This window comes from Vicugna pacos, chromosome 33 (assembly GCF_048564905.1).
Source record: "Vicugna pacos chromosome 33, VicPac4, whole genome shotgun sequence".
NCBI lineage: Eukaryota > Metazoa > Chordata > Mammalia > Artiodactyla > Camelidae > Vicugna > Vicugna pacos.
This window is the reverse complement of record NC_133019.1, coordinates 11,897,332-11,923,371: the sequence shown is the minus strand read 5'-3', so window position 1 is coordinate 11,923,371 and position 26,040 is coordinate 11,897,332. Positions and strand designations below refer to the sequence as shown.

Genomic DNA, 26,040 nt, shown 5'->3' with positions numbered 1-26,040 from the left:
TATCTTCTCTAGCCCTTATGACAGCTCTCCGAGGTAGACATGACAGGTAACAATTTGGCAAAAGCCCAGAGAGGCGCCAAGGCTCCTGGCTGGTGGCTTGGCTGAGTTTGGCTGCAGTCAAAGCGCCTCCAACTCTGTACACTTCACATTACATTGGTATATCCCAAACAGCTTTGGGGGTCCTTAACAGCTATGATCAACATAAAATTCATGCAGATATGAACACTTCCCTTGAAACCGTCCTTATTTCCAGTCTATAGCACTTCTTAGGGGAAAATGCATATTGACACAGGTCCAGACCTGGCTTGGCTCCTTCTCGGAAGTGGAAATTTGACCAAATCACTTCGCTTTAGCTCTCTCACCTGTGATCCAGCAACGATAAGGTCCACTCTGCCTGCCCCTCAGAGAGCAAATGAGGCCGTGAGATGGCTCTTGTGAAACGCTTCAGGACTTCAAGGACACCTGACATTTATTACTATAAGCTTAAAACTCTATGTAAACAGATCTCCCTACAGTTTACCTTCGCTCTCCATGTGCCCTTTTTAACACATCAGAATTCAGTTCAGCCTTCCAAGCTTTATAGGTTCATATTGGGTGTGTTTTTCAGCTTTAGTTTTCCCACACTGAGAGGTCCTGATGTTTCTAGCAGTTCCTGATGGAGACCCTGAATCACAGAAGCACCACGTGAAGGCCACTACACAGGGCAGGAAAGGTTTCCAGTTAATTCCCACATCCTCCCTGAAGACATCCAGATGCTACTGGCCTTTGTGCTGCGACTGCCCTTTGGACCACCCACTAGTAGGCTGCATCCAATACTGTCCGTGGGAACTTTTGGATCCCTTTCTTGAGTCAAATCAGAAGGCTCAGGACCCACGACCTAAAGGCTAGCGCATGGACTGTTTGGCTGAGATGTGTTCCCTTCCATTTCCCAAATCAAAGCCTTCTCACTTAGCTCCTGAAATCTGGCTTAATTTTTATATATCTATAAACAACTATTTGCTGTGCACCTGTCATGTACCAGGTACATACTCAGGCCAGCATTGTGCCTGCCCTCACAAAGCTCACCCTTTCACAAGGAGCCTCACTCCCCTCCATCCTCGTCCTCCTCACCTTAGGACTTTGCTACCAGAAAAAGAATAACTAATGCATATTGAACCCTCTTGATGTGAGGTGTCTTAGTTAATTGCCACACCAGCCCCAACCCAAGAGCCATTCAAGAGCCCCCCAGAGTTGCGCATTAGAACAAAAGACACTCCATCACCCAGGAAATTAAGAGTTTTAGGAGCTCTGTCTCAAGAACCAAGGTCAAAGACTATTAAAACAAAAGATTCTCCTGGAGTCCTGTTTACAAGGGTTTTAGGAGCCCTATGACAGGAACTGGGGGGAGTAGAGACCGATATATTTCTTCTTATTTCACAATGTATTTCATTCATTTTGGACAATATTTACCTGAATTACCTGAATTAATTGTCGGCATTTAAAAACCTAAGTCTGGTCTCCCTTCCAAGATTGGCCAATATGTTGCCTATAATATGCACTCAATAAGTATTCACTAAGTGACTGATACAATTCTTCTGCACCCCCTCACAATGTCTAGCACAAATCTAAGCAATCAGTTAGTCAGTCAACAAGTCTTTATTGAATCTCTACTATGTACCTATCAGAAGTTGCTTAACAAGATTGCTTCCACTGCCCTTCCCAAGGCAAAAGGAAATTACTATGAGTAGGATGCACCTCATCGGGTTTTGTGAGTAAGAACTGAGACGGTGTGCGTAGAGCTGGGGCACAGACCAAGTGCTCAGTGGATGTTCGCAGTCAGACTCACAGAATCTCAGAACTGGAAGAACCTCAGAAATCCTCTTTTCTGAATCATTCTCTTAAACTTCTGATCACAGGGTAACCCTCTGACATCTTGTGGCAGAGGCTTTGAGAGGCCAGGAGTCTAAAGACCCACTTCCTGCCTTTGGCCTTTCCTCCCAGGCCTCCACCTGCACCTCGGAGTCTGAAGGCTGCCTAAGGCTTCTTTGGTTCCACACCAAACCACAGGCCTTGCTATACCAAGTTCATTGCTTCAAGGCTAAACACAAGGCCAAGCAGGCAGCCGTCCTCAGCTCCATGGCCCCACCTGCTCTGGGTTCCAATTTTGGGGTGAGGAGTGAGGAAGACCAGAGAGCCCTCCTGAGACACCAGTGTCCCCTCTTCCTCTTAGCACTGGGTGCCCTGGCTTTCCACTTGCCCTGATCATCTAGAAGAGCCAGTTCTCCCAGTCTTCACTGGGCCAAGGCTGGTGTGATGCAATGTGGCCCACGTCATCAGCCCCAAGTTTAGCATAATTATCCACATGTGTGGATGACACACACAGAGGGGCTAACGTAGGGAATTACCCCGGGCAGGGTGACAGAGCCCAGTGACTAAGAAAATGCTTTGTTCTAGCTGTAGAGAGCTGGAGAGAAACTTCCAGTGGGCCCACCTGGGCCTGGATCCTGTGTGGCCCTCCAGGATACCCTTCCCAGGAGATCTCCCACAGCATCCTGGGGTGGGGGGGTGAGCTCCATGGGGATGGAATCCCAGAGGTGGGCAGGGCATGTACCTAGATGTCTGCATCAATTGTGCATTTCCAGAATAGCGTCCCGTCCAGATACACAGGCACAGTGACCAGCTCACAGGGCATGTCTCACCTGATTTGTCTCTCCTAAGAGCCAGGAAGTGATCAGAAGAAGCAGATTCATTCATTCATCCTACAAACAAATTTTAACAGCTTTATTAACATAGCATTCACAACCCGTATAAGTCATTCACTTACAGGGTACAATTACATAGCTTTTAATAATCAGTGAGTTATGCTACATCATCAGAATCAATTTTAAAACATTTTCATCACCCCAAAAAGAAACACCCCACCCATTAGCAGTCACTCTCCATTTCTTCCCAGCTTCCCTCCCCCAGTCATAGGCAACCAGTAATCTACTTTCTGTCTTGATAGATTGCCTATTCTGGACATTTCGTATAAATGGAATCACACGATGTGTGGTCTTTTGTGACTGACTTCTTTCTCTCATCATAATATTTTCAAGGTTCATTCATGCTGTAGCTTGTATCAATACTTCATTCCTTTTTAATATTCCATTGCATGGTTCTTTCGTATTGAATTTGTCCATTCATCAGTTGATGGGCATTTGGGTTATTTCTACTTTTTGGCTATTGTCAATGATGCTGTTACAAACATTTATATACAAGTTTTTGTGTGGATACATATTTACAGTTCTCTTGGGTATATGATCAAGATTGGAATTGCTGGGTCATATGATAACTGTGTTTAACCTTTTAAGGAACTTTTTCACAAGTAATTTTGAGAGATTCCTGTGTGCTAGGCCTGGGCTGGGTGCTGGGGATTTTGAACAAACCTGGTGAAAAAGTCTGAACAAATTCTAGTGAAGAAAACAGATGAGGTTCCTGTCCTTACGGAGCTCAAATTCTAATAAGGGAGACATGCAGTAAGCAAGAGAAAGTAAATACACAAAATCATTTCACACAGCAATGGAAAGAAAACCGACGACACGGAGCAGCGTGAGGAGGCTGATTTGGATGGTGCCGTCAGGAAAGACCCTGGATGATGAGAAAGAGCCGGTCAGGCAAAGAATCGGAGGCAGTGCTCCAGGCAGAAGGATGAGCTCAGCCAGTTTGAGGAACAGAAAAGAGAGCAGCATCATGGGAGCAGAATAGCCAAGGAAAAAGGTAGTCCCAGGTCTGGAGGCCACAAGCAGAGGTCTAAGTTTTATTCTAAGAACAATGAAAAGCCATTGTGTTCTTTTAAAGTAAGTGGTGTGGGACAGTGGTGGCAGTGGGGCACAGATAGTGGCATGATCTAGTTATTATTTTTTTAATCCAGTATAGCGAAGTATAACTGGTGTCCAAAAATCTTCACTTTTCTAAAGTATGAAATTTGATGAGCTTTGAAAAATATTACAGTTGCATAATTGCTACTTCATTCAAAGTGTACAGTATTTCCATCTCCCCAAACGTTGCTCTCACGCCTCTTCTCAGTCAATCCTCTGTCCACACTCCCAGTCCCTGAACCTCAGATTGATTTTTTGCATCTTTTGAGAGCATCATATAAATGCAATCATAAATATGCACTCCTTAATGCATGGCTTCTTTTAGTCAGCATAATATTTTTGAGATTGATTCATATTGGCAGATAGTAATAGTCTGTTCTTTTTTTATTGTTAGTGATATTCCATTATATGGATATGCCACCATTTGTTTGTCCCTTTATTAGTTGATTGACATTTGGATTGTTTCCATTTTGGGGTTATTATGAATAAAGCTTCTGTGAATATTCACGTACATCTTGGTGGGAAGATGTTTTCCTTTCTCTTGAGTATAAATATCTAGGAGTGGAATTGCTGGGTCACACAGTAAGTTTATGTTTAACTTTATAAGAAATACTGAACTGTTTTCCAAAGTGGTTGCATCATCTTTGTAGCCCCACCAGCAACGTGTGAGTTCCAGTTGCTCTGCATCCTCACTCACGCTTGACATTGTCAGACTTTTAAAATTTTAGCTCTTCTAGTGAGTGGGTAGTAGTATTTCAATGTGGTTTCAATTTGCATTTTTCTGATATCTAATGATTTGAGTATCATTTCCTGTGCTTGTTGGCCATTTCCATACCTTCTTTGCTGCAGTGTTTATTCAAATCTTTTTTGTCCTCTCCTTTTTATCGAGTTGTTTGTCTCTTTATTATTGTGCTATAAGAGTTCTCAATATATTCTGAATATGTTTTGCACACTCTGGATATACGTTTTCATGTATCTTCTTCAATCTGTAGCTTATTGTTCTATTTTCTAAACAGTGTCTTTTAAAGAACTGAAGTTTTTATTTTTGATGAAATTCAATATTTATCAGTTTTTCCCTTTATGGTTATCATGACTTATCTAAAAATATTTTCCTTACTATTCAGCGATAAAAAGAATAAAATAATGCCATTTGCAGCAACATGGATGGACGTGGAGATCATCATTCTAAGAGAAGTAAGCCAGAAAGAGAAAGAAAAATACCATATGAGATCACTCATATGTGGAATCTAAAAAAAAAAAAAAGGCACAAATGAACTTACTTACAAAACAGAAACAGACTCACAGACATAGAAAACAAACTTATGGTTACCAGTGGGGGAAGGAGATAGGAAGGGATAAATTGGGAGTTTGAGATTTGCAGATATCAACTAATTATATATAAAATAAATAAACAACAAGTTTCTTCTGTATAGCACAGGGAACTATATTCAACACCCTATAATGAAAAAGAACATGAAAATGAATATATGTATGTATATGTATGACTGAAACATTATGCTGTATCCCAGAAATTGATACAGCATTGTAAACTGACTATATACTACAATAAAAAAAATAGAAATAAAAGTCTTTTCCTGACCCAAGAGATTTTTCTCCTATTTTTCTCTAGAATTTTTACAGTTTTAGCTTTTATGTTTAGATCTATAGTACATTTCAAGTTAATGTTTGTGTTTGGTGTGAGGTAAGGGTCAAGGTCAGTTTTTTTCATGATGTCCAGTTGTTCCAGCACCATTGTTGAAAAGGCTCTCTTTTCCCACTGAATTACCTTAGCACTTTTTTGCCAAAAACTCAACCAACCATACACATGTTGGTCTATTTCTGTCCCCAAAGAGCACATTACTGTCTGAAGCAGGGAGCTACGTACCAGCTTCGGACCTCAGAAAAAAAAAAGGAATGAAATTAGGGCCTCCAGGCAGCCACATGGTCCCTGGGCTGGGTTATGCCCAGGACCTACCTGGGAGGAGGCACACACTGAAAGTGGTCTCTACTGAGAAGAAGGAGAGGGACAGACTCCAGGGGCACAGTGCCTGGCCCTGGCCCCAGCAAAGTGCATGTTTGGACCTAGAGATCTCTTTCAACTTCTTTCCTGGGAACTGAGAGAGGCTGGGGGAGGGGAAGGCCAAGACAGAGGAGGAACAGAGGAATGGATCTCATGGACTGATCCAGGCCTAGTGGGCAGGCTGGATGGAATTAGCATAAGGAATCTAGGCAGTCAGAGGTAGAAAGGCCAAGAGAGCCACAAAGGGAGAAGGAGGAAGAGGGAGGAGAAAGAGCCCTGCTGTCGTCAGCAGGAGTAACAGTGGCAACAGGGCCAGCACTTGGAGCTTGGGGACAGATGAACGCATGGGTCCAGGTATAACACTCACCAGCAGAGAGGACTTTAGATTCTTAGAGCAGTGGTTCCCCATCCTGGCCTTAGACCAACGTCAGTGATACCTGGGCCTCACCCCAACCAGATCTCTGGAAGTGAAGCTTATCATTGGTAATTTTGAACAGCTTCCTCGGTACCTTCTCTTCTCATTCAGCTTCTTCTTACAGAGGAGGAAACTGAGAAGCAGAGCTGGGCAGAGGCTTGAACGAGGATAAGTGACCATCCTGGTTTGCCCAGGACTCAGGGGGTTCCCGGGACTTGGGACTTTCAGTTCTAAAACCAGGACAGTCCCAGAACATGGGACTTTCAGAGCCCAAATTGGGAAACTCCCAGGTAAACCTGGACGAGTTGGTCATCCTAACTAAAACATTTACCAACCCAATTTTCAGTAGCTCTTTCCACTTAAAATGATAGACTAGGTGATCAGTGAACACTGGACAACCAACTGGGTATCTTGCTGTTTGATCAAAATCATAATGTAGCAGAGCTTTTGTTTCTAGCTGCCCCAGAGGACATGACCTCCCTCAAATTCAAGTACAAAGCAGCCAATCAGCCTCTGTGGGGAGGGAAGTCAGGTGGTCTCAGGAGAAGCCACATCCAGCTTTGCTCAGACATGTTACCGTGTTGGCTTCCTGCCTCCTTGGGGTGAAGAAGGGTCTTCTTTCCTGGCTAAAGTCCCCTGGGACAAACTTTCACGTCATCATGTACCTCTCCTCTGTAGCTATCACAGTAGTAATTCTATATGTGTGTGATAACTTGATATCTGTCAAAATTTAAACTCAGTGAGGACAGGGACCATGTCTGTTTCAGCTCATTATTGCATCTTGGTACCTAGCACAGTATCTGGTGTCTGGTACATAGTTGTCATAGCAACAAGTGAAGGAATGAATGAATAATGAATATCACTACCTATACCTGTGCCCAGGGAGTGACACTGCCTTACATCCTTCTATCGCTGGGAGATTTCACACCAGTAGGAGCTGTGGGTTAAGTCCTTGCCTAGGGGGTCCCCCCTGTTATGATAAATGTAATTCATCATCTGAAATATAGAGAAACAGGAAGATAACCTAGGGCAGTGATGGCCTTGAAGAAAGGCCTCTCTTTGCTACCTGCTTCCTGAGACATGGCTGCCTCTGAAAGCAGAGATGAGGATTACCTTCAAATCTAATCCATGTACCTCCCTGACTCAGTAACCTCTGACATCTTTATTAGTATCTGTGACATTCAGGGCTTGCCAGGCAGGGCCTCTGTCACATTCCTGGTACCTCATTGTAGATTGCCCACAGATTTATCATCATCATCATTATCATCACCATCATCACCATATCTTTATCAAACATCCCTGTGTTCCAGCCACGGTGCTGAATGTTGGGGAAGTGGTGGCTCGGGTAGGAGCTGATCAGATAACAGTAATGAAAAAGACATCATTCCTGATCTAGCACTTTTCACCATTCAGTTGGTTGGAGAGATAAGATGTTACTTAGAAAAAGCTTATCAGACCATAGGGCAGTTTGTAACAAATGCCAGCAACGTCTGAGTGGTGCCCAATTTCAAAGGAGGGAGAGTACAAGATAGAACTGTGAGTTGAGCTGGACTGGGGTGTTCCATTGTGTCATCCACACCCCCCATTTTCCGTTTCAGACACCAGTCTTTGGCCCTCACTCCCAACCTCCACTCCAAACTCAGAAGGAAACAGGACAGGGGTGTCTTTGTGGAAATGCTTGCAAAGTCCCTCCAGACCAGGCACGCATGAGAATGTTGATGAACATCCAATGAATGAATCAGTCAGGAAGTGCACCCCCAGTGGCACCCTCACCTCAGATGTAACAAGGGGATATAGTCGTCCTGGGCCTCACCCCACTGAACCTGGTGAGGAGCACCCAAATGATGAAGTCTCCTGGTGAATCATTTCCTGGGAAGTGGCCTGGAGGATAAACCTCCCCGTTTGCTCACATAGCCTTCAAGGACAAACTTGGCTTAGGGCGCCACCTGCTGACACCCCTAGGAAAGGCTCTTCGGCTCACCACCTGCTTCTCTACTTGGGCCAATCTGAATAATCAAGGCAGGGGACCACTAGAAACCAGGACCCCCGGTCCTAGTTCCCCCAAATAGCCGAATCAACCGCCTTCCAGTACCCCTCCTATTATCCTCCTGTATGGTCTCAGCCATGAGCATCCTCTTAAGGGAAAATGCCACCTGTATGTCAGCTTCTTATACAACCCTAAAGCATTCCATTGCCTGGAGTTACCCAGCCCATGTATGTGGGGGTCCAGGGTCATTCCCCACACCTCCAAGGATTATGGAGGGGACTTATGTCTCCCTGAGTTACCTTTAGATCTGCATTCTTTCTTCTGCTGGTGTCGGAACTCTTTCTCATTGCTTTGGGTTTTACACCCTATTCACAGCCTGCTCTTTCCCTGTACCATGTGCCCCACCAGCCAACACTCCAGTCTCTTTGCTCCCCAAAGTGCCACCTACTAAAAGCTGTGCCTGCAGCACACTTTACAGAAGGTATAGAGTTAAAAAGGAGGAATCAAGTGGGGGCTTGCATGGTCAAATAACTCAACACTGAGAAGAGATGGAGTGGGTGGGGGCGGGGGGTGGTTGGCTAAGGTTGCCATGATGCCATTTATAGCCCCAACGTTATCCTGAGAAGACAGGCTCCAAGACAGCTCAGGTCAGTTCTGGATAAAAATTCTTCATGGGCAGAGAGACAAGGGCCCTGCCCCCATGAAGCTTACATTCAAGTGGAGGGAGGTGAACAATAACCAAGTGACTAGTAAATAAGTAGGTGACTTCTGTAGGGAGTGGCTGGTGGAAAAGAAGGGAGGCAGCTGCATAAAATGATGTCGGGAATGACTTTCCAAGGAGGTGACAGGTGAGCCAAGACCTGAGTGATAAGGTGATAGAGAGGGGAGGAGAGGAGTGAACAGCGAGGAAGAGAAGGGAAAAAGAGTCAAAGTAACGTCTTTCATCTTTGGAGTGAAGGGTCAAAAAGAGACCCCAAAAGCAAAGTATCCAATGTGACCTTAAAGGACATGAATTCCAACATGTAAGTTCAAAATTGTGTGTGCACTGAGGGGTACAGTGCGGTCGCTCATTTTCAGTAAATTGTTCATACTCATGGATTTTTTTTTTTTTGCAAGGGAGTTTTTACTTTTGTTTCTGTTTTGGTTTTGGTGGAAATCAAGGGAAGAAGTGAGACTGTCACCCATGGAGCAGAATAGAAAACACACATATGGAAACAGAAGCCCATGGGTAAAGGCAGGCGTGAGCTCACAGGTCCCCCTGGGAACTCCTCGTGAGCGGGGCTTCAAACCACAGCTGGTTTGGGACTTGGGGCTTAAGCTCATCTTCGCTAGATCCCAAGGAGCAGGGGTATGATTCCCAACAAGTTCACTGCATATTCATAAGCACTTTCCCTCTGATGCCTCATTTGAGCTTTGTACTTAGGTACACTGTTATTCCCACATGATAGATGAGGACACTAAGGCTAAGAGAGGTTAAGTAATGTGCTGAAGATTATATAACTCATAAATGGGAGACAGAATTTGAATTCAAGTCTAATTCTAATCCATGCCCTGAGCCATACTCTCCATATGACATAGAGGAATGAATTTTTTAATGAATGTTCCTTCTGCCCTCTCACCCCAACTCTCAGACATGCAGAGACACAAGCAATTCCTCACTCCTTTGAATCCCCCAGAGCAGTTGGTCTGTTGGAATTTGAAAGAGACCTCAACTACACAGAGCAGTGACTCTCTCAATGCAATCCCTAACAAAACACCAGTGGCATTTTTTTTTCACAGAACTAGAACGAATAATTTAAAAATTTGTATGGAAACACAAAAGACTCCAAAACAATCTTGAGAAAGAAGAAGAGAGCTGGAGGAATCACATGTCCTGATTTTAGACTCTACCACAAAGCTACAGCAATCAAAGCGGTATGGTATTGGCTCAAAAACAGACGCATAGGTCAATGGAACAGAATGCAGAGCCCAGATATAAACCCACACACTTATGGTCAATTCATCTACAACAAAGGAGGCAAGAATATATAATGGAGAAAAGACAATCTTTTCAATAAGCGGTACTGGGAAAACTGGACAGCTACATGTAAAAGAATGAAATTAGAACATTCTCTAACACCATGTACCAAAACAAACTCAAAATGGATTAAAGACCTAAATGAAGGACTCGATGCTATAAAACTCCCAGAAGAAAACATAGGCAGAACGCTCTTTGACATAAATTGCAGCAATCTTTTTATGGATCCACCTCCTAAAGTAAAGAAAACAAAAGCAAAAATAAATAAATGGGACCTAATGAAACTTAAAAGCTTTTGCACAGCCAAGGAAACCATTGACAAAATGAAAAGACAGCCAACTGAATGGGAGAAAATATTTGCAAATGATATAACTGATAAGGGATTAATATTCAACATATATAAAAAGCTCACACAACTCAATATCAGGAAAACAAGCAACCTGATTAAAAAATAAGCAGAAGAACTGAACAGATATTTTACCAAAGAGGACATACAGGTGGCCAACTGGCACATGAAAAGACGCTCAACATCACTAATCACAAGGGAAATGCAAATCAAAACCACGATGAGATGTCACCTCACAGCGGTCAGATTGTCTGTCATCAGAAAGATCACGAATAACAAATACTGGTGAGGATGAGGAGAAGAGGGAACCCTCCTACATTGTTGATGGGAATGTAAATTTTTGCAGCCACTGTGGAAAACTGTATGGAGGTTTCTCAAAAAACACAAAAATAGAACCACCATAAGACCCAGCAATTCCGTGTCTGGGTATAGATCCAAAAAAAACCCCAAAACACTGTTTTGAAAAGATATGTGCACCCCAATGTTCATAGCTGTATGATTTACAATTGCCAAAGTGTCAAAGCAACCTAAGTATTCATCAACAGATGAATGCATAAAGGTGACGTCTCACACACACACACACACACACACACACACACACAATGGAATCCTACTCAGCCATGAAAGAGAATGACATTTTGCCATTTACAGCAACATGGATGGACTTGGAGGGCATTATACTCTGAAATAAGTCAGAGAAAGACAAACACTGTATGATATCACTTATATGTAGAATTTAAAAAATACAACAAACTAGTGAATATAACAAAGAAGAAGCAGACTGACAGATACAGAGAATAAACTGGTGGTTACCGGTTGGGAGAGGGAAGTGGGGAGGGGCACTAGAGGGGGAGGGGATTAAGAAGTTCAAACTATTCGGTATAAAATAAACCTCAAGAATATATTGTACAACGTGGGGAACAGAACCAACATTTTATAATAACTATAAATGGATTTTATCTGCTTAGAGTTTATAACTTCTATAACTTTGAAATCTTGAGTATATAACCTTATAACCTTGGAGTTTATAACCATAACCTTTAAAAATTGTGAATCACTCCATTGCACATTTGTAACATATTGTACAACAACTATACTTTTGTTTAAAAAAAAAAAAAGCAGTGGTTCTCACCTGGGAACATTTGGCCATGTCTGGAGTCACTTTTGGTTGTCACAGCTGGGCTGGTGGCAGTGGTGGTGGCAAGCATCTAGTCGACAGAGGCCAGGATGATGCTAAACATTCAAAATGCACGGGACAGGACCCACGACAAAGACTCATTCAAACCAAAATGTCACTCTTGCTGAGACTGAGAAACTCCGATGTAGAAGATGTCATCCAGGAAAGCCACTAGCTGGCCAGCTTGACATTATCTTGATGAATTAACCTCAGTCAGGGGGCTAGTTTCTCAGCTTGCTGAACCTGGAATCAAGATTTCATGAATTCTCTGAGATGATAAGTTTCTGAAGAAATGATTTACATCAAGCACCAAAAAAAAAAAAAGGCGTTAAGAACTAGAATTTTTTCACTTTCGAAGCAGATGGACTGCGCAAACAAAACAAAACACAAGGACTGTCCCCACTACTCGTAGGTGCTCCTGCAACAAACCCTAGCAAAGCTAAAGGAGGAACATGTAGCGAAACCTCAAATCCACTCGGAGCCCTGGGGTATGTGCTCTCCTTCCCCAGCAGGCAGGGGAGGAAGACCCCTGGGCCCTTACGCACAGCTGGGCACCACTCATCCAGGGCTGCTGCACTGGCACCTGGGAACAGATATCGGAAGCAGCCCTGCTAGAAAGATCCAGACCTGGAGATAATCTGAGAACCACAGGGACAAAGTCAAAGGGAAAGAGCCTAGGAACGAGGCCAGATAGTACCCACGTGAGCCCAGTGAATTCTCCAAAGTTGCGCTCAGTGCAACCACAAGGAAACTCAAGTCATACAGTCTAGATTTTGTCATCAGCATAGAAATGAATTTTCCCCTGCCCCAAAGCAAACCCTCAGAAAACCAACTGCTCATTCAATTTGGAGGGAATCCCCACAGAGGAATGAATAGCCTTTGCTTTCCTTCTAAAGAGTCTTTCTCACCGTGGGACTGACAAGCTAGACCCTTTCTAGAAAGATCTTAGTCCTGAATACAGGCGAGATTGCTTCTCAGTCTCGGAGATCTGGATTCCACTGCCAACCTCCATCCTCACTCACTGAGCTTCCTCCTGCCAGCAGGTTGGCCAGGTTGTGGTGAGTCTTTTTCAGCTGGAAGCCAACAGGTCTCTTGGTTTGACCTGGGATGTGCTGAGTTTCTAGTTTAGCTCACCAAAGGCTCTCGGTTGCCTCATTCAACCAATGCTAGTTCACGGGGCCTCCTGTCCCCTTTGCTGTGGCCCTGTGCCAGCTCACCTGGCACTTCCTACGCGGCAATGGTTCCCTGAGCACGTGTACCACCGTGCCTCCCCTCCCCTCGTCTCGGGGTGGCAAGGCAGATCCAACAGCGCGAACTCTCAGTGTGGGCAAAATTGAGATTGAGTCCCAGCGGCACCCCATACTGGCTGTGTGACCCTGGGCGATGGCTTCCACCTCCCCAAGACAAAGTTCCCTCATACGTAAATCAGGGCTACGAAAGGCGATCTCTCGGATTAATGAAGGAATGCGGAAGGACTGCCTGGCAGAGGTGAGCACTGGGTAAATGTCAGCTCTCATCTGAGCTGTCACCTCGCACAGGGCATGGCAGAGGCGGGTAAAAGTGGGTAAAAACAGGACTTCCACCACGGGGTAGTTGTGAGGGTGAAATGAGTTAATTCATGTCAGTACTTAGAATAGTGTCCGCCTCGTGGTTTCATAATAGTCACACCGTGCTGCCCACATCGCCTGTGCCCAGCCCGTGCTGCCCGCATTGCATCTGGACTTGGGGACTCAGTGTGGAACTCCTTGTTCATGGCTCGTTTCCTGCACACGTGATTGTCTGACCAGTGAGGATCAGAGACTCTGGGAGGGCAGAAAGGAAAGCGCCACTCGGGGTGGAGCCCGAGCCCAGAGGTCAGCTCTGGCACTGCGTGACCCCGGCAGGCTACTCAACCTTTCAGCTCCTTCATCTGAAAAGTGAGGTGATGGCATCGCCCGCCTTCCAGACCAGCACTGGCCAACAGAAATAGAACCTGAGCTGCAAATACAAGCCGCCTATACGCAACTTATAAAAACTGCAGTGGCCATATTATCAAGAGTAAAAAGCAAATGACAAAATTCATCTTCATATATTTCATTTAACACAAGATTATCATTTCAACATGTAATCAATAAACAAAATTAAGGGGATTTTTATGTTCTTTTTTTTTTAATACCAAGTCTTTGAAATCCAGCATGTATTTTATATACACAGCACATCTCAGTTCAGACTAATCAGATTTCAGGTACTCAGTGGCTGCATGTGGGGAGTTGCGCCACAATGAACAGTGCGGCTCTCAGAGGTTATAAAAATTAAATGAGCTGATGGAGGTAAATTAGCTAGTCCCAAGTAAGTGCATGGTGTAGGTCGGTGTTCTTACTTCACCACGCGGAACAGTGCACAGGGGGACCCTCTGAATAAATAATTATGTGTCAAAGTCTTTTTTTAATGTTTATCTTTTTTGTTTGTTTATCATAGAATTTAAACTCTTTCAATTTTGTCTATGTATTTTGACATTCACAAAATAACAGAGTCCTAACCACTCTGTAAAATGAATATAAATCTTTCAAAATAATGAACACAATTTATAAATTTGTATGTGTGTATGTATATTGCTGTGGACACCAGGCAATATTAGATGTTGATTGCATATATATTTGTGTCATATTTAGTTAAATTATAAGTACATTTTAAAAAATTGAATAGCCAGTGACCAGGCTATGTTTATTGTCCTTTATAGAAATTACTCTTCCTTACTGACAGCCATATGTAGAATAGATAAACAAGATTATACTGTATCACACAGGGAAAGATATACAAGATCCTGTGGTAGTTCACAGCGAAAAAAAATGTGACAATGAATATATGTATGTTCATGTATAACTGAAAAATTGTGCTCTACACTGGAATTTGACACAACATTGTCAAATGACTATAACTCAATAAAAAATGTTTAAAAAAAAACAGAAATTACTCTTCCTTTTCTCTGAAGGAGATACACTGGCCAAACAATCACAACTGGAACCAAACCCCCTAATAAAATGAAATACAAATGGGTAACATGATCTTGATTATATTGCATCATTATGATGGCTTTAATAAACAGTTTTAAAGATGAAGTTTTTAGTCTTGCTGGCTGACCCAGGCTTTCTTGTGATTAGTGGAAAGGTTGGTACTATCTATGACGGTAAAGCTTAATACACACAGGAGTTAACTCTATGGTCTTAACCTTATGACCTAGTGAATTCAGCAAAATTGACACAGAGCATTTTAGGGCGCAGAGATGTGGAAAGCCAGTGAACCAAGAATAAAAATGTTGGGCTGACAATTCTGTGTCCTACGAGGGCCCCCTGACTTTGTTTGCTATCAGTAAGTTAGTACAATGGTTTTGGAGAAAGTGCTCTGACGATGCTCATCTTCTTATGTTAAGTATAGCGGCCCAGCACACAGCCTCTGAAGTCACGCTGCCCAGGTGGGATCCTACCCTTGCACCTTACCCGCTGTGCAGCCTTGGGGAAATTGCTTAACATCTCTGTGCCTCAATTTACTCATCTGCAAAAGAGGGATAAAAATAGGACTGCCACCACGAGGTAGTTGAGAGGATGAAATGGGTTAATTTACATCAGTACTTAGAACAGTGTCTGCCACCTGGGTTTCATAATAAGAGGAATCATTATTCCACGTTTGTTAAAGAAAACCTAAAACTACAGTAAAGTTGGAAGAAAAATAATCAATTAACCCCAGAGTCTTTTCTGCCCAAAACAACCACAGATGACATTTTTCTTCAGTGGTTTCTCGCCAAAGCACGGGGCCCCACCTAGTTCCTCTCTTGATGTTATAAAGTGCCTCTCCCATCCTTCCCTTACTCCCCACTCCACACCCAACCGCACCCGGCTGTCTTTGAAATCTCTGGCCCCAGAAGCCAAGTGAAGGTCAAAGGACATTCCTAGGAATATGAAGATAAAGCAAAAATATAGACTTATGCTTCAAGGCAACACTTCTCTGGTCTGTTGTCCAGTGACAGTCTGATCAGTAATTGGCATGACATTTTGCTTCCACCAAATGTCAGTTGAGATGGGACTGTTGATTTGGTCATATCACAGCACGGGGCAGCTCTGTGTGTCACATCCTGCACGTGACAGACCCAGGGCTCTCTCTCAGTCATGCTGGACCATCCCAGTAAACCTCAGCAACCCACATATGAACAGAGAACACCCGTCCCTGATTATAACCCCTCCTGCTGGGCCTGCAGCTCTGACCACAGACCCCTCTTTCTCAGGCAATGTTTCTCAAACTTGAGGGTGTGCTTATGAGAATCGCCTACTGAAATTGTTACAGTGCAGATTTGACTGGGTTCAACTCTCTGAAAGTCTGATTTAATAGCTGTTGGGATACCCAGGAATCTGCATTTTTATATGTGCTGGAGGGCATTCTGATGCCTGCAGGCTGCAGCCCGCACTTTGAGAAATCCTATTAATGTAAGGGCAATAATTCTCTTTGCTGCTTACTGGTGGCTACAGACACAGAGAGCCAGCTAGAGATAGTGAGAGAGATTGTGATAGTGAGAGTGAGAGCGAGAGAGAGCGAGACAGAGAGAAAGAGAGAGGGAGAGAAAGGGGGAAAGAGCCCTTCCCTCTCCCTGGGTGTCTGATCTACAGTCCTCTCCTTGGAAGCTCAGCATCTGCCTTCAACCCTAGCACAGACAGCACCCTTTACTGTTTTAAAAACTGGGGTAATTGACATATTACACTCTGATGATAATGGAAAGGAATCTCATGTCTGGAGTCAAATCTTGACTTTGCAATTTATTAGCTGCGTGACTTCAGGCAAGTTTCTTTCCTCTTAGAGCAATTTACTCATCTATAAACAGAGATAATGAAGCCAACCTCTCAGGATTGCTTTGGCTATTAAACACTGTATGTGAACAAACAGAGCAGACCTGCCTGCAGAGTAGAGGCTCATTTTATTTATTCAACAAGTATGTATTGGGTACCAGTATGTACCAGGATCTGTGCTAGCTCTGGGGGCTCCAAGATGAGTTAGAGGGGCCACCAGGTGTCCTCCAGGTGCAGGAGGAGGCAGGCAATGGCTCCACTATGAGATAGAAGAAAAGACAGAGAGGCAGGGTGGCTTCCCAGAAACATGAACACCTTCTCTTCCCCAGGTGATAATTTGCTACCCATCCAGAACCTGGGGATGACAGACACTGAGAGCCCGTCATCCCCTCACTGGGGTTGGCCATGGGAAGGACATGGTCATAACCTTCAGCTGGCTGTCCCATGTAAAGCTAGCCTTCAGCAAAACTCAAATCCGCTAAGTGAGCTAGGGAGTGAGGGCCTGGTCAGGGTACAAAACTCTTGCCTTAATGCACATCAAAGACCTTTAGGATATTTATGCCCTAATAATCCCAGTTCTTGAAATTTCCCCTAAGGAAATGATCTTAAAAAGAAAAAAATTTACACACAAAGATGATATATCAAAAGCTGTTTCAAAAAAAAAGTTCATGACATTTAATCCAGTAATTTCACTTCTAGAAATCTATTCTAAGGAAATAGAATAGATTATGATGTTCAAGGCTGTTCATTGCAGTGTTTTAAGCAAAAAATTTTAGTCCAATGTCAAACAGGAGAGGAATGGACTAGGTAGGAATTTATATTCAAAACATCAAACAGCAAGTACAAATAAGGGTTCTGAAGGCCCCTGTAACCTCAATAACTTAAAACATGAGAGAAAAGAGAAATAAAAGTGTAAGTTTTAAGGCTATTGAAGTTAAGTTGTTATCAGTTTAAAATAGGGTGTTATAATTGTAAGATATTTTATATAAGCTTCATGGTAACCACAAGGGGAAAAAATGTAGTAGTTACACAAAAGAACATGATAAAGAAGTCAAAGCACGCTGATACTGAAAGTCATCAAATCACAAAACAAAACAGTAGGATAAGAAGTAAGAAACAGTGATTCTATAAAACAGTCAGAAAACAATTAACAAGACAATAGTAAGTCTTTAGCTATCAATAATTACTATAAATGTAAATAGATTAAATTTTCCAATCAAAAGACAGAGAATGGCTGAATGGATTGAAATAAAAAAGACCCAATGATGTGCTGCCTAGAAGAGACTTTAGCTTTAATAAAGACACACATTGACTGAGAGAGAAGGGATAGAAAAAGATATTTCAAGCAAATGGTAACCAAAAAAAGAGCAGAGGTAGATGTCCTTATATAAGTCAAAATAGACTTTAAACTAAAAATGGTAAAAGGATACAGAGACGGCCGTTATATGATGATAAAGAGGTCAATTCATCAAGAAGATATAATTATAAATATGTATGCACCTAGCATCAGAGCACCTAAGTACATAAAGCAAATAGTACAGAACTAAAAGGAGAAATAAACAGCAGTACAATAAGAGTTGGAGACAAACACTTACAGAGGGAAGACCACGTAAAGACACAAGGAGCAGGCAGCCATTAGCAAGCCAATGAAAGTGGCCTCAGAAGAAGTCAACCCTGCTGACATATTGGTCTTAGACTTCCAGCCTCCAGAGCTGTGAGAAAATAAATGTCTGTTGTTTAAGCCCCCAAGTCTGTGGCAGTTTGTTATGGCAGCCCTAGAAAACGAATACACTTTTTGACAGAAACAGCAGAAATCAGAAGACAATGGAATGATATCATTACAGTGCTGACAGAAAACAACTGCCAACCTAGAATTCAATAGTCAGCAAAACGTTCTGTGAAAGTGAAAGTGAGAAGTGGGGAGGGCATAGCTCAGTGGTAGACTGCATGCCTAGTATGTGTGAGGCCCTAGGTTCAACCCCCAGTACCTCCATTTGAATAAATAAACATAATTACCCAGTATCTCCATGTAAATAAATAAACATAATTACCCCTCCAAAAAAAAAAAATGAAAGTGAGGACTCTCACTTCTGGCCACGATAGAGTAACAGGGACTATTTTATCCTGGGACCTGAAACAACCTTCTCTCCCATGGACAAAACATATGCAACAATGGTTTTCAAGAACTTGAACTTCAGACAACAAAAAGCAAGAACCCTGAGAACCAGAAAGCAAATAGCTGAGCCATACGACTGCCCCAACATGCCACCTTGAGAGAATTTCCAGGCCACAGCATAGGGAGGGGGGACCCGGGTAAAGCCTACACAGCTGGGATTCATAGGATGGAATACCAGAGAGGAGATAGCCACACACAGAGAGAACTTCAGAGAGCCCTTCACATATTCATTGGAGTACTGATTAGTGTGTCCATATGAAGAAATTATCTGAAGCTACGCAAAGAATCATCTGAAAGGACTAGACTGAAGAGTACCTGGTGCTCACATAGAACTGGAAACAGTACCTGTTCCCGCTGTCCAGACTGAAGAAACTCATAATTCACAGGACACTGGATAGAGTTCTCAGTGTGGTCTTGCCTTGGTCAAATGAAATATTAGCCTTAGACTAATCAATGCTTGAGACTCATTTAACAAATCACGAAAGCAAGACACAAAAGGGTAAAATTTAGTGCTAAGTAAACTTAATTGCATCCCAGAACACAGCTCAAGAATAATTATAGGAATATAAAAATATCTAGCACCCAGTGATATAAAATTCACAATGTCTGGCATACAATCACAGATCATAGGCATGGAAAGAAACAGGAAAAGATGACTCATAATAATGAAACAACCAATCAGTTGAAACATCCCAGATGTTAGAATTAGCAGAGAAAGACATTAAAACAATTATAGCTGTATTGCATATGTTCGAAAAGTGAAGTAGAGACATGCAAGATACTTTTACTTTTTAAAATATCAGTTATAACTTCCAGAGAAAAAAACCCACAATATCATAAATGAAAAATACACTGAATGGGATTAGCAACAGATTAGATACTAGAGAAGAAAAGATCAGTGAACTCAAAAGCACAGTAATAGAAAATACCCAAAATGAAACACAGAGGAAAGAAGTGGCCACAAAAGAAAAGAAGAGCATTGGTGAGCAGCAGGCCAACTTCAGCTAGCCTGAGATTGGAGTTCCTGAAAGAGTCCCCGAAGGAGATGAGAGAGGGGGAGACAGACAAATATTGAAGAAATAATAGCCAAAATTTTTCCAGACTTGCTGAAAATTATAAACCTGCAGGCCTAAGAAACACACCAACCAACGAACCAAACAGAAAATCCAAGCACAAGAAACATGTAGAAAACTACAAGGTAAATCATAATCAAATTTCTCAAAACCAGTATTAAAGAGAAAATTGTAAATGCTGTCAAAGAAGGACATGTTGCACACATTTCACTGATAAAGAAATTGAGACTCAGAGAGTTACTCTACTTGCGAATCCCGTTGTATTCCTGGGTATGTCTTGTACACCATATCCTAAACATTGGATTGAGTTTCCATAGATTCTTTGTTCACCCAGATTTTGTGCTGTTAGGTGGACCCTGCTCTGAAATCTCTCCTTCACACATTTCTCAGCCAATCTCTGAGGTTGCTTCTCCTCCCTCCCCTGCTGGGCCTGGTTGTGCAGTAACTCAGCACACACCTCCGCTTGCCCCAGAGCCCACCCCAGAATCCAGTTCCATGATTTCCCACAGGTGCCTGGACTCTAAGGCACAGATGGCAGGACTCTGGCTCCCACAGCAGCCCTAGGGCATGAGGGACCACAGCCCAACACCTCTACTCACACAGAAAATGGCCTCTCTCCCAAAGGACAAAAACAACACCTCACACATATGAAGACCTGAGAGATCTAGAAGCCCGTTTCACACTCTGAACAAAATCCCCCGCCCAGATGTTAAAAGGTGAGAGACCAGAGATGGAGTTGAAGAGTCAAAGGCCGCTATGGTTGGAAAAGAAACCCAATAAGACATTTCTGGGCAGTTAACCCACCTGCCCCCACAACAGCCCCTACAGGAGGAATCACAGGTATCAATGAACGGTAAGGCTCAGCCAATTTTGGAGAATTCAACCGCTCAACGCTCAAGGTTTTACCCTTCCTCACCTCACCCTAAACCTCATCTTGGGCACCACAAGGGGGTAAAAACAGGACACAGGGGCAGAATCTCATCTGATATTTATGAAAGCCCTAGAAGGATGGTAAGAGACTCATGTCCTCACTTTAGCATAGACATGGAGGCTTAGAAACATAAACGATTTGCCAAACTCAGTACCCAGTTGGCAAGCTGTCTGATGCCACCTTGGCCTTTTGATACAGATGGTTTGATGGAAAAGACTAGGGCCGGTGTCATTACAAAAAATCAGGTAGAGGCACCTGACAATATTGGCCAATAAACAAATATGTAGATGAAATTTGTCGACCAAAAGAGTACTCTGCAAAGTTGGGGGTCACCCAGGAAACCTAGAATGGCTAGTGTGCATCCAGGAAAGGTTGATTCTGTAGGCAGTGTCAGATACTCTGCAGGAGAGAAGAGGAAGCAGAGAGAAGGCCAGATGGGTCCACATTCCCAGAACACTCATCCCCTCCCCCTGACTGCCGTCTCCTACAGCCCTGCGCCTGGTTTGTGGCCCCTATGCAGGAACCACACGGTGGCATGTGCCCTGTGAACCCATTTGGATCAAGCACTGCTGGCAGCAAAATAGGAGCTGGAGTCCCAGGAGAGGAAACAGTCAACCTCAGTGGCCCGCTCCCAGTCAGACATGTCTCTGAGTGTTGCCAGTATCTGGTCTACCGTGTAGCACACAGTGGGTCCACATTTAGTACTGGTTGACTTGAGTTCAATGCTCCCAAAAGGGATGAAGGCACAGAAAGGTGAAGTCATTCTTTAAATATCACACAGCCAATAAATAGCAGAAATGAGTTTCAGTCCAGGTCAACAGACTATTCAGTGCTTAAGCCCGTGTGCTTTCCCCTCCACCCTAGATTCTCTTGTCTCAAGGGCCAGAAAAACGTCGTTTTCTCACCTTATTCCCTCTGTAGCTCCCAACACAGCGTCTGCACACAAAAATATGAGATTTTTGTTGATCAAAACTTAGAGGTCTGCCCTTCACACCAAGTTCAGGGAGTTTCCTTGCTAAACCACATGCCGCCCTGGGCAGGAAGTGAAAGGATGAGGCCTGAGGGAGGAGCAGGGAGGAAGGTCCCAGGATACCAAACAGTGGCCACAGGTTAGGATTGGGGTAAAGGGTGGGGAGGAGGCACGACAGTTTGACCCCCACACAGCCCCAGAAATGCACCCCTCCCTCCCACTCCGCCCCTCCCCCAGCCCCGAACATCCCTCTGATGCTGGGAATGTACTCGGTTCTGCCCTCTGTTCCCTCTGCCCAGAGCATGCTTCCCTCCCCTCCTAACCTGGTGACCCCAACTCGTCCCTCAGATTTCACGCAGCACCTCCCCAAGGAAGCTTTCTTAGGCCTTTCACATAGGCTTAAGTCCCAAATATGGACCTTCATAACACTACCACAGTTGCAATTTTTCACTTTATTTGGGTTATAATTTGATTAAGCTGCAAGCTCGGAGAAGGCTCTGCTTTCTCACCGTGTGTTCCCAGCATCCTGCAGTACCGGGTATTGAGTGAGCGCTCAATATACACGTGTTGAGTCAAGGAGTGATTGAATGAATATAGGAATGAATGTTGAAAATTGATCACTCTCCGTGGCAGGATGAGAAATCCTCGTCAGGAGTACCCCTGTCCTAACCCCTGCATCCTGTGAATGGTACCTTATCTGGAAACAAAGTCTTTGCAGATGTGATGAAATTAAGGCTCATCAGAACAAGTGCTAAATGCAATCACACGTAGGTTCTTAATAAAGTCTTGTTGTTGAAAAGAGACAGGGAGATTTGACACACAGACCTCACCCCAGCTGCCTTGGGTTCTAGGTCTCTCAGAGCGGGACTCAGTTGTACCCAAACACCTGCCACCAGGCCCTAACCTAATTCTTTGCCTGGTAGCCTCCTAACTGGCCGACAGCTGGAATTGTCCCATCTGCTTCTTTCTGTCTGTGGCTGGTGTGGGTAGGAGTGGAGAGGAGCGGGAACATGGGGTCCAGGAGAGTCAGAAAGACCTGAACTGTACCATCCGCTAAGTAGCCTTGGGAAAATCATATAACCTCTCAGCTTCCTCTTCTATAAAATGAGAAAAGAGTACCTCAGAGAGGATCAGAAGAAGCAGTCATAGCGCACTACCCAGCACAATAATAAATGCGAGGTTTCCTTTCCGCCTCCATTTCAAACTGAACATCCTCTAAGGCAAACACGGTATCTTTTTCATTTTTGTACTCCCAGTGCTAATCACAGTGGCTGACAGAGCAAGTACTCAATGATGTTAGCAGATTTGAGCTGTTGACCCAGGAGGCAGAAGGGCCATGAGGAAGAGGCAGCAGTTATGGACTTGGTTATCAAAGTGGGACCTCAGAGGAGCTGAGTTACTGACTTACGCTTTAGGGTGTGATGACCAGAGTTGGCGTGGGGAGGAAAGTTAAGTGGAGAGAGGGAAAGGATCATGTCCTGAGCTCAAGAACACATGCCATAGAAAGAGGCTACTGGACCGGAAGCCAGAAGAAGTTATCTCATTATGTGGCTGGACAGGGAGCATCTCCTAGGACCGGTGAGTGGGCAAGCATCTAGCACTCACATGGAAACCCTTGTGCTAATGTATAAAGGTAGACACAAGTAGTGACAGCTTATGAGAACTGCATGAACCTCAGAGCGTTTATTTACTTTGGCTTTCTGAAATTAGGCTTTGAATTTCAACAATTTTTATAACGATAAACATGAGTCACCTATTTGGAACTTCATATCACGCATCCAAGGGTTGATAAATGAACACTTAGAACTTAATCAAAGAATTCTTGTGTGTGAAAAATGTATTTCCCAAACCAAAGTTTTACGAAGTGTAAAAACAACCTCGCCGTATGCAAGAACTCTAAAAAGCTACAGAACAAATGTTCATTTTCCTCTCACGGGTCCTGCAAATTTTCCACTTAGGTTCCTCTGGTGTCCTGAGAGGAGGGCTGGGGTGGGAGAGAGGGGCAGGTTAGTGTAGTAGAAAGGAGAGGCTACTGCCCACCAGAGAGGCCAGCAGGACCTCCCGGCATGTCACCCAGGTGCTGGCTTGTGAAAAAGCATTTGGAAGAAGGTGAGGAGAGCAGTGACTGACTTGTTCTTATGTCCTAAAAGGTCATATGGCCACAGAATGAATCTGAGGGTGAAGTGTGAACTTGTCCTCATCTAACTGAGCTCTGCCTCTCTGACTTTCATTTTCCTATAAATTATAAGAACTTTAACTGCATCCTCAGATGGCAGAGCTTCCCCCTTCCGGCCCCCTCCCCCACACGTCCATCCACTGGGCACATGTGCAAACTTTCCACGCACCATCCCCAGCTGACCTCCAGTTACCATTTCGTACACTTGTCCTTAATTCTGTGAAAGAGGAAAAGCCTTATTTACAGTCTGTCCTGGGGAAAGTGCTGAAAGAGAAGGAGGGGGACAGGTGAATTGACCTCCATGCAAGGATTCCAGGATTCCAGGCGGGCAGCAGGCTCTCTCTCCTGGAGCACGAGGGATGGGGAGAAAGGTTTGGGTTGTGCCCTGTGATATGCTTGGCATAACAGAAAGGAGGCTCAAATCCACAAGAAAAATACCAGCAGGACTAGTACCCTGCATGTGTTTTGCACCTTAGAGTTTACACAGTGGTTTCCATCTAAGCTGGTCCTTTGGATATCATATCAATGTTATTTATTACAAGTTTAAATCCCCTGCAAGTACATGTTCCTGATAAGACCAGTGTCTGACTAATTTCTGTATCCCACCATACCTGGTCAAGGGTACTTAGCAAAAGTTTGTTCACTTTAATCCTCTTGACAACCCCAATAGTTTGGAAGAAGAGGTATCATCCTTATTTTATAGCTAAGAAATCTGAGGTCTGGGGGAATCTGTGACTTGCCCAAAGTCACAGACAACAAGTGACAACCTGGGGCTTAAACCCCAGCCTCAGGTCTTCCCATCCAGGCCTCCTGCTGCTACAAGAGGTGTGGCGGAATGAAAATCTTTAAATTCTTGAAAAGAAAAAAAAAACTATAATTTGAGGGATTACAAACAATTTCTACATCATGGAGTAGTAATTAGGATTTGTATTTAGGTGGGAGCCCTTCTCTGTCCTGAGTGAGAACCTTCGGAATCATGTCAATATAAAGTACCTACCCATCGTTTTGGGCCAAGCTTTGGGCATCAGTGGTGGATCCAAGGCAGGTGCCTCAGACCGAGGTCTAGAGGTTTTATTCAGCAATGTCAACTGAGTATCTCCTTAGCAGATCACAGCCCGGAGAAGTTAGAGAAATAGCTTTCCCCAAGTCTGAGTTCAGGCTGTTCCATCCCACACCTGGAAATCACTGTTCTTGGCCTGGCGTTGCTCATAGGAGCCCAGACAAGGGCAGGAGGGGCAGGCAGACCTGGTCGCCTCTCCTCCGTGGAAGAATGGCTGTGCAAGGCCTTGCATGGTGCCTGACATGCTACTGTCTGGGCCACACAGCTTCTGTCCCACCTGGGCTGTCATCTAAAGCTAAGGCAGAAATATGGGAATTATGCCAGCAACCAGCCCTTGGTGGCCATGGGAGCCAGACTATACCTTGGGGTGGTGCTAGGACTTTCCCTTGAAGAACACTGATGTTCTTCCTGTGAATCAGCTTAAAGCCAAAAAAAGGAAGAAAAGGAGAAGAAGAAGAAGAAAGAAGAAGAAGAAAGAAGAAGAAGAAGAAAGAAGAAGAAGAAAGAAGAAAGAAGAAAGAAGAAAGAAGAAGAAGAAGAAGAAGAAGAAGAAGAAGAAGAAGAAGAAGAAGAGGAGGAGGAGGAAGAAGAGGAAGAAGAGGAAGAAGAGGAAGGAGAAGGAGAAGGAGAAGGAGGAGAAGGAGAAGAAGAAGAAGAAGAAGAAGAAGAAGAAGAAGAAGAAGAAGAAGAAGAAGAAGAAGAAGAAGAAGAAGAAGAAGAAGAAGAAGAAGAAGAAGAAGAAGAAGAAGAAGAAGAAGGAGAAGAAGAAGAAAGAAAAAAGAAAAAGGAAGAAGGAAGAAAGAAGAAAGAAGAAAGAAGAAGAAGAAGAAGAAGAAGAAGAAGAAGAAGAAGAAGAAGTAGGAGGAGGAGGAGGAGAAGGAGAAGAAGAGGAAGAAGGAGAAGGAGAAGAAGAAGGAGAAGAAGGAGAAGAAGAAGAAGAAGAAGGAGAGAAGGAGAAGTGGGCTTTGAGCAGGGGAAGGAAGGTTTCGCCTCCCTCTGGGGGCAAGAAAGTTGTTCAGATAGGCCTGGAGATTTCCAAAGG

General features: G+C 43.8%; 1 protein-coding gene across 1 annotated transcript in view; it reads right to left on the bottom strand.

Annotated features, from left to right (window-relative positions):
- Positions 1-11,892, bottom strand: part of TMPRSS13 (transmembrane serine protease 13) — a 46,190-nt gene extending 34,298 nt beyond the window's left edge. The window contains exons 1-2 of the mRNA XM_072954166.1: positions 11,754-11,892; positions 2,679-2,738 (exon numbers count right to left, since the gene is read on the bottom strand). Coding sequence (XP_072810267.1) covers positions 2,679-2,729 — 51 coding nt within the window. The 5' untranslated portion in view covers positions 2,730-2,738; positions 11,754-11,892. The remainder of the gene's footprint in view (positions 1-2,678; positions 2,739-11,753) is intronic.
- Between the last annotated feature and the right edge of the window lie 14,148 nt (positions 11,893-26,040).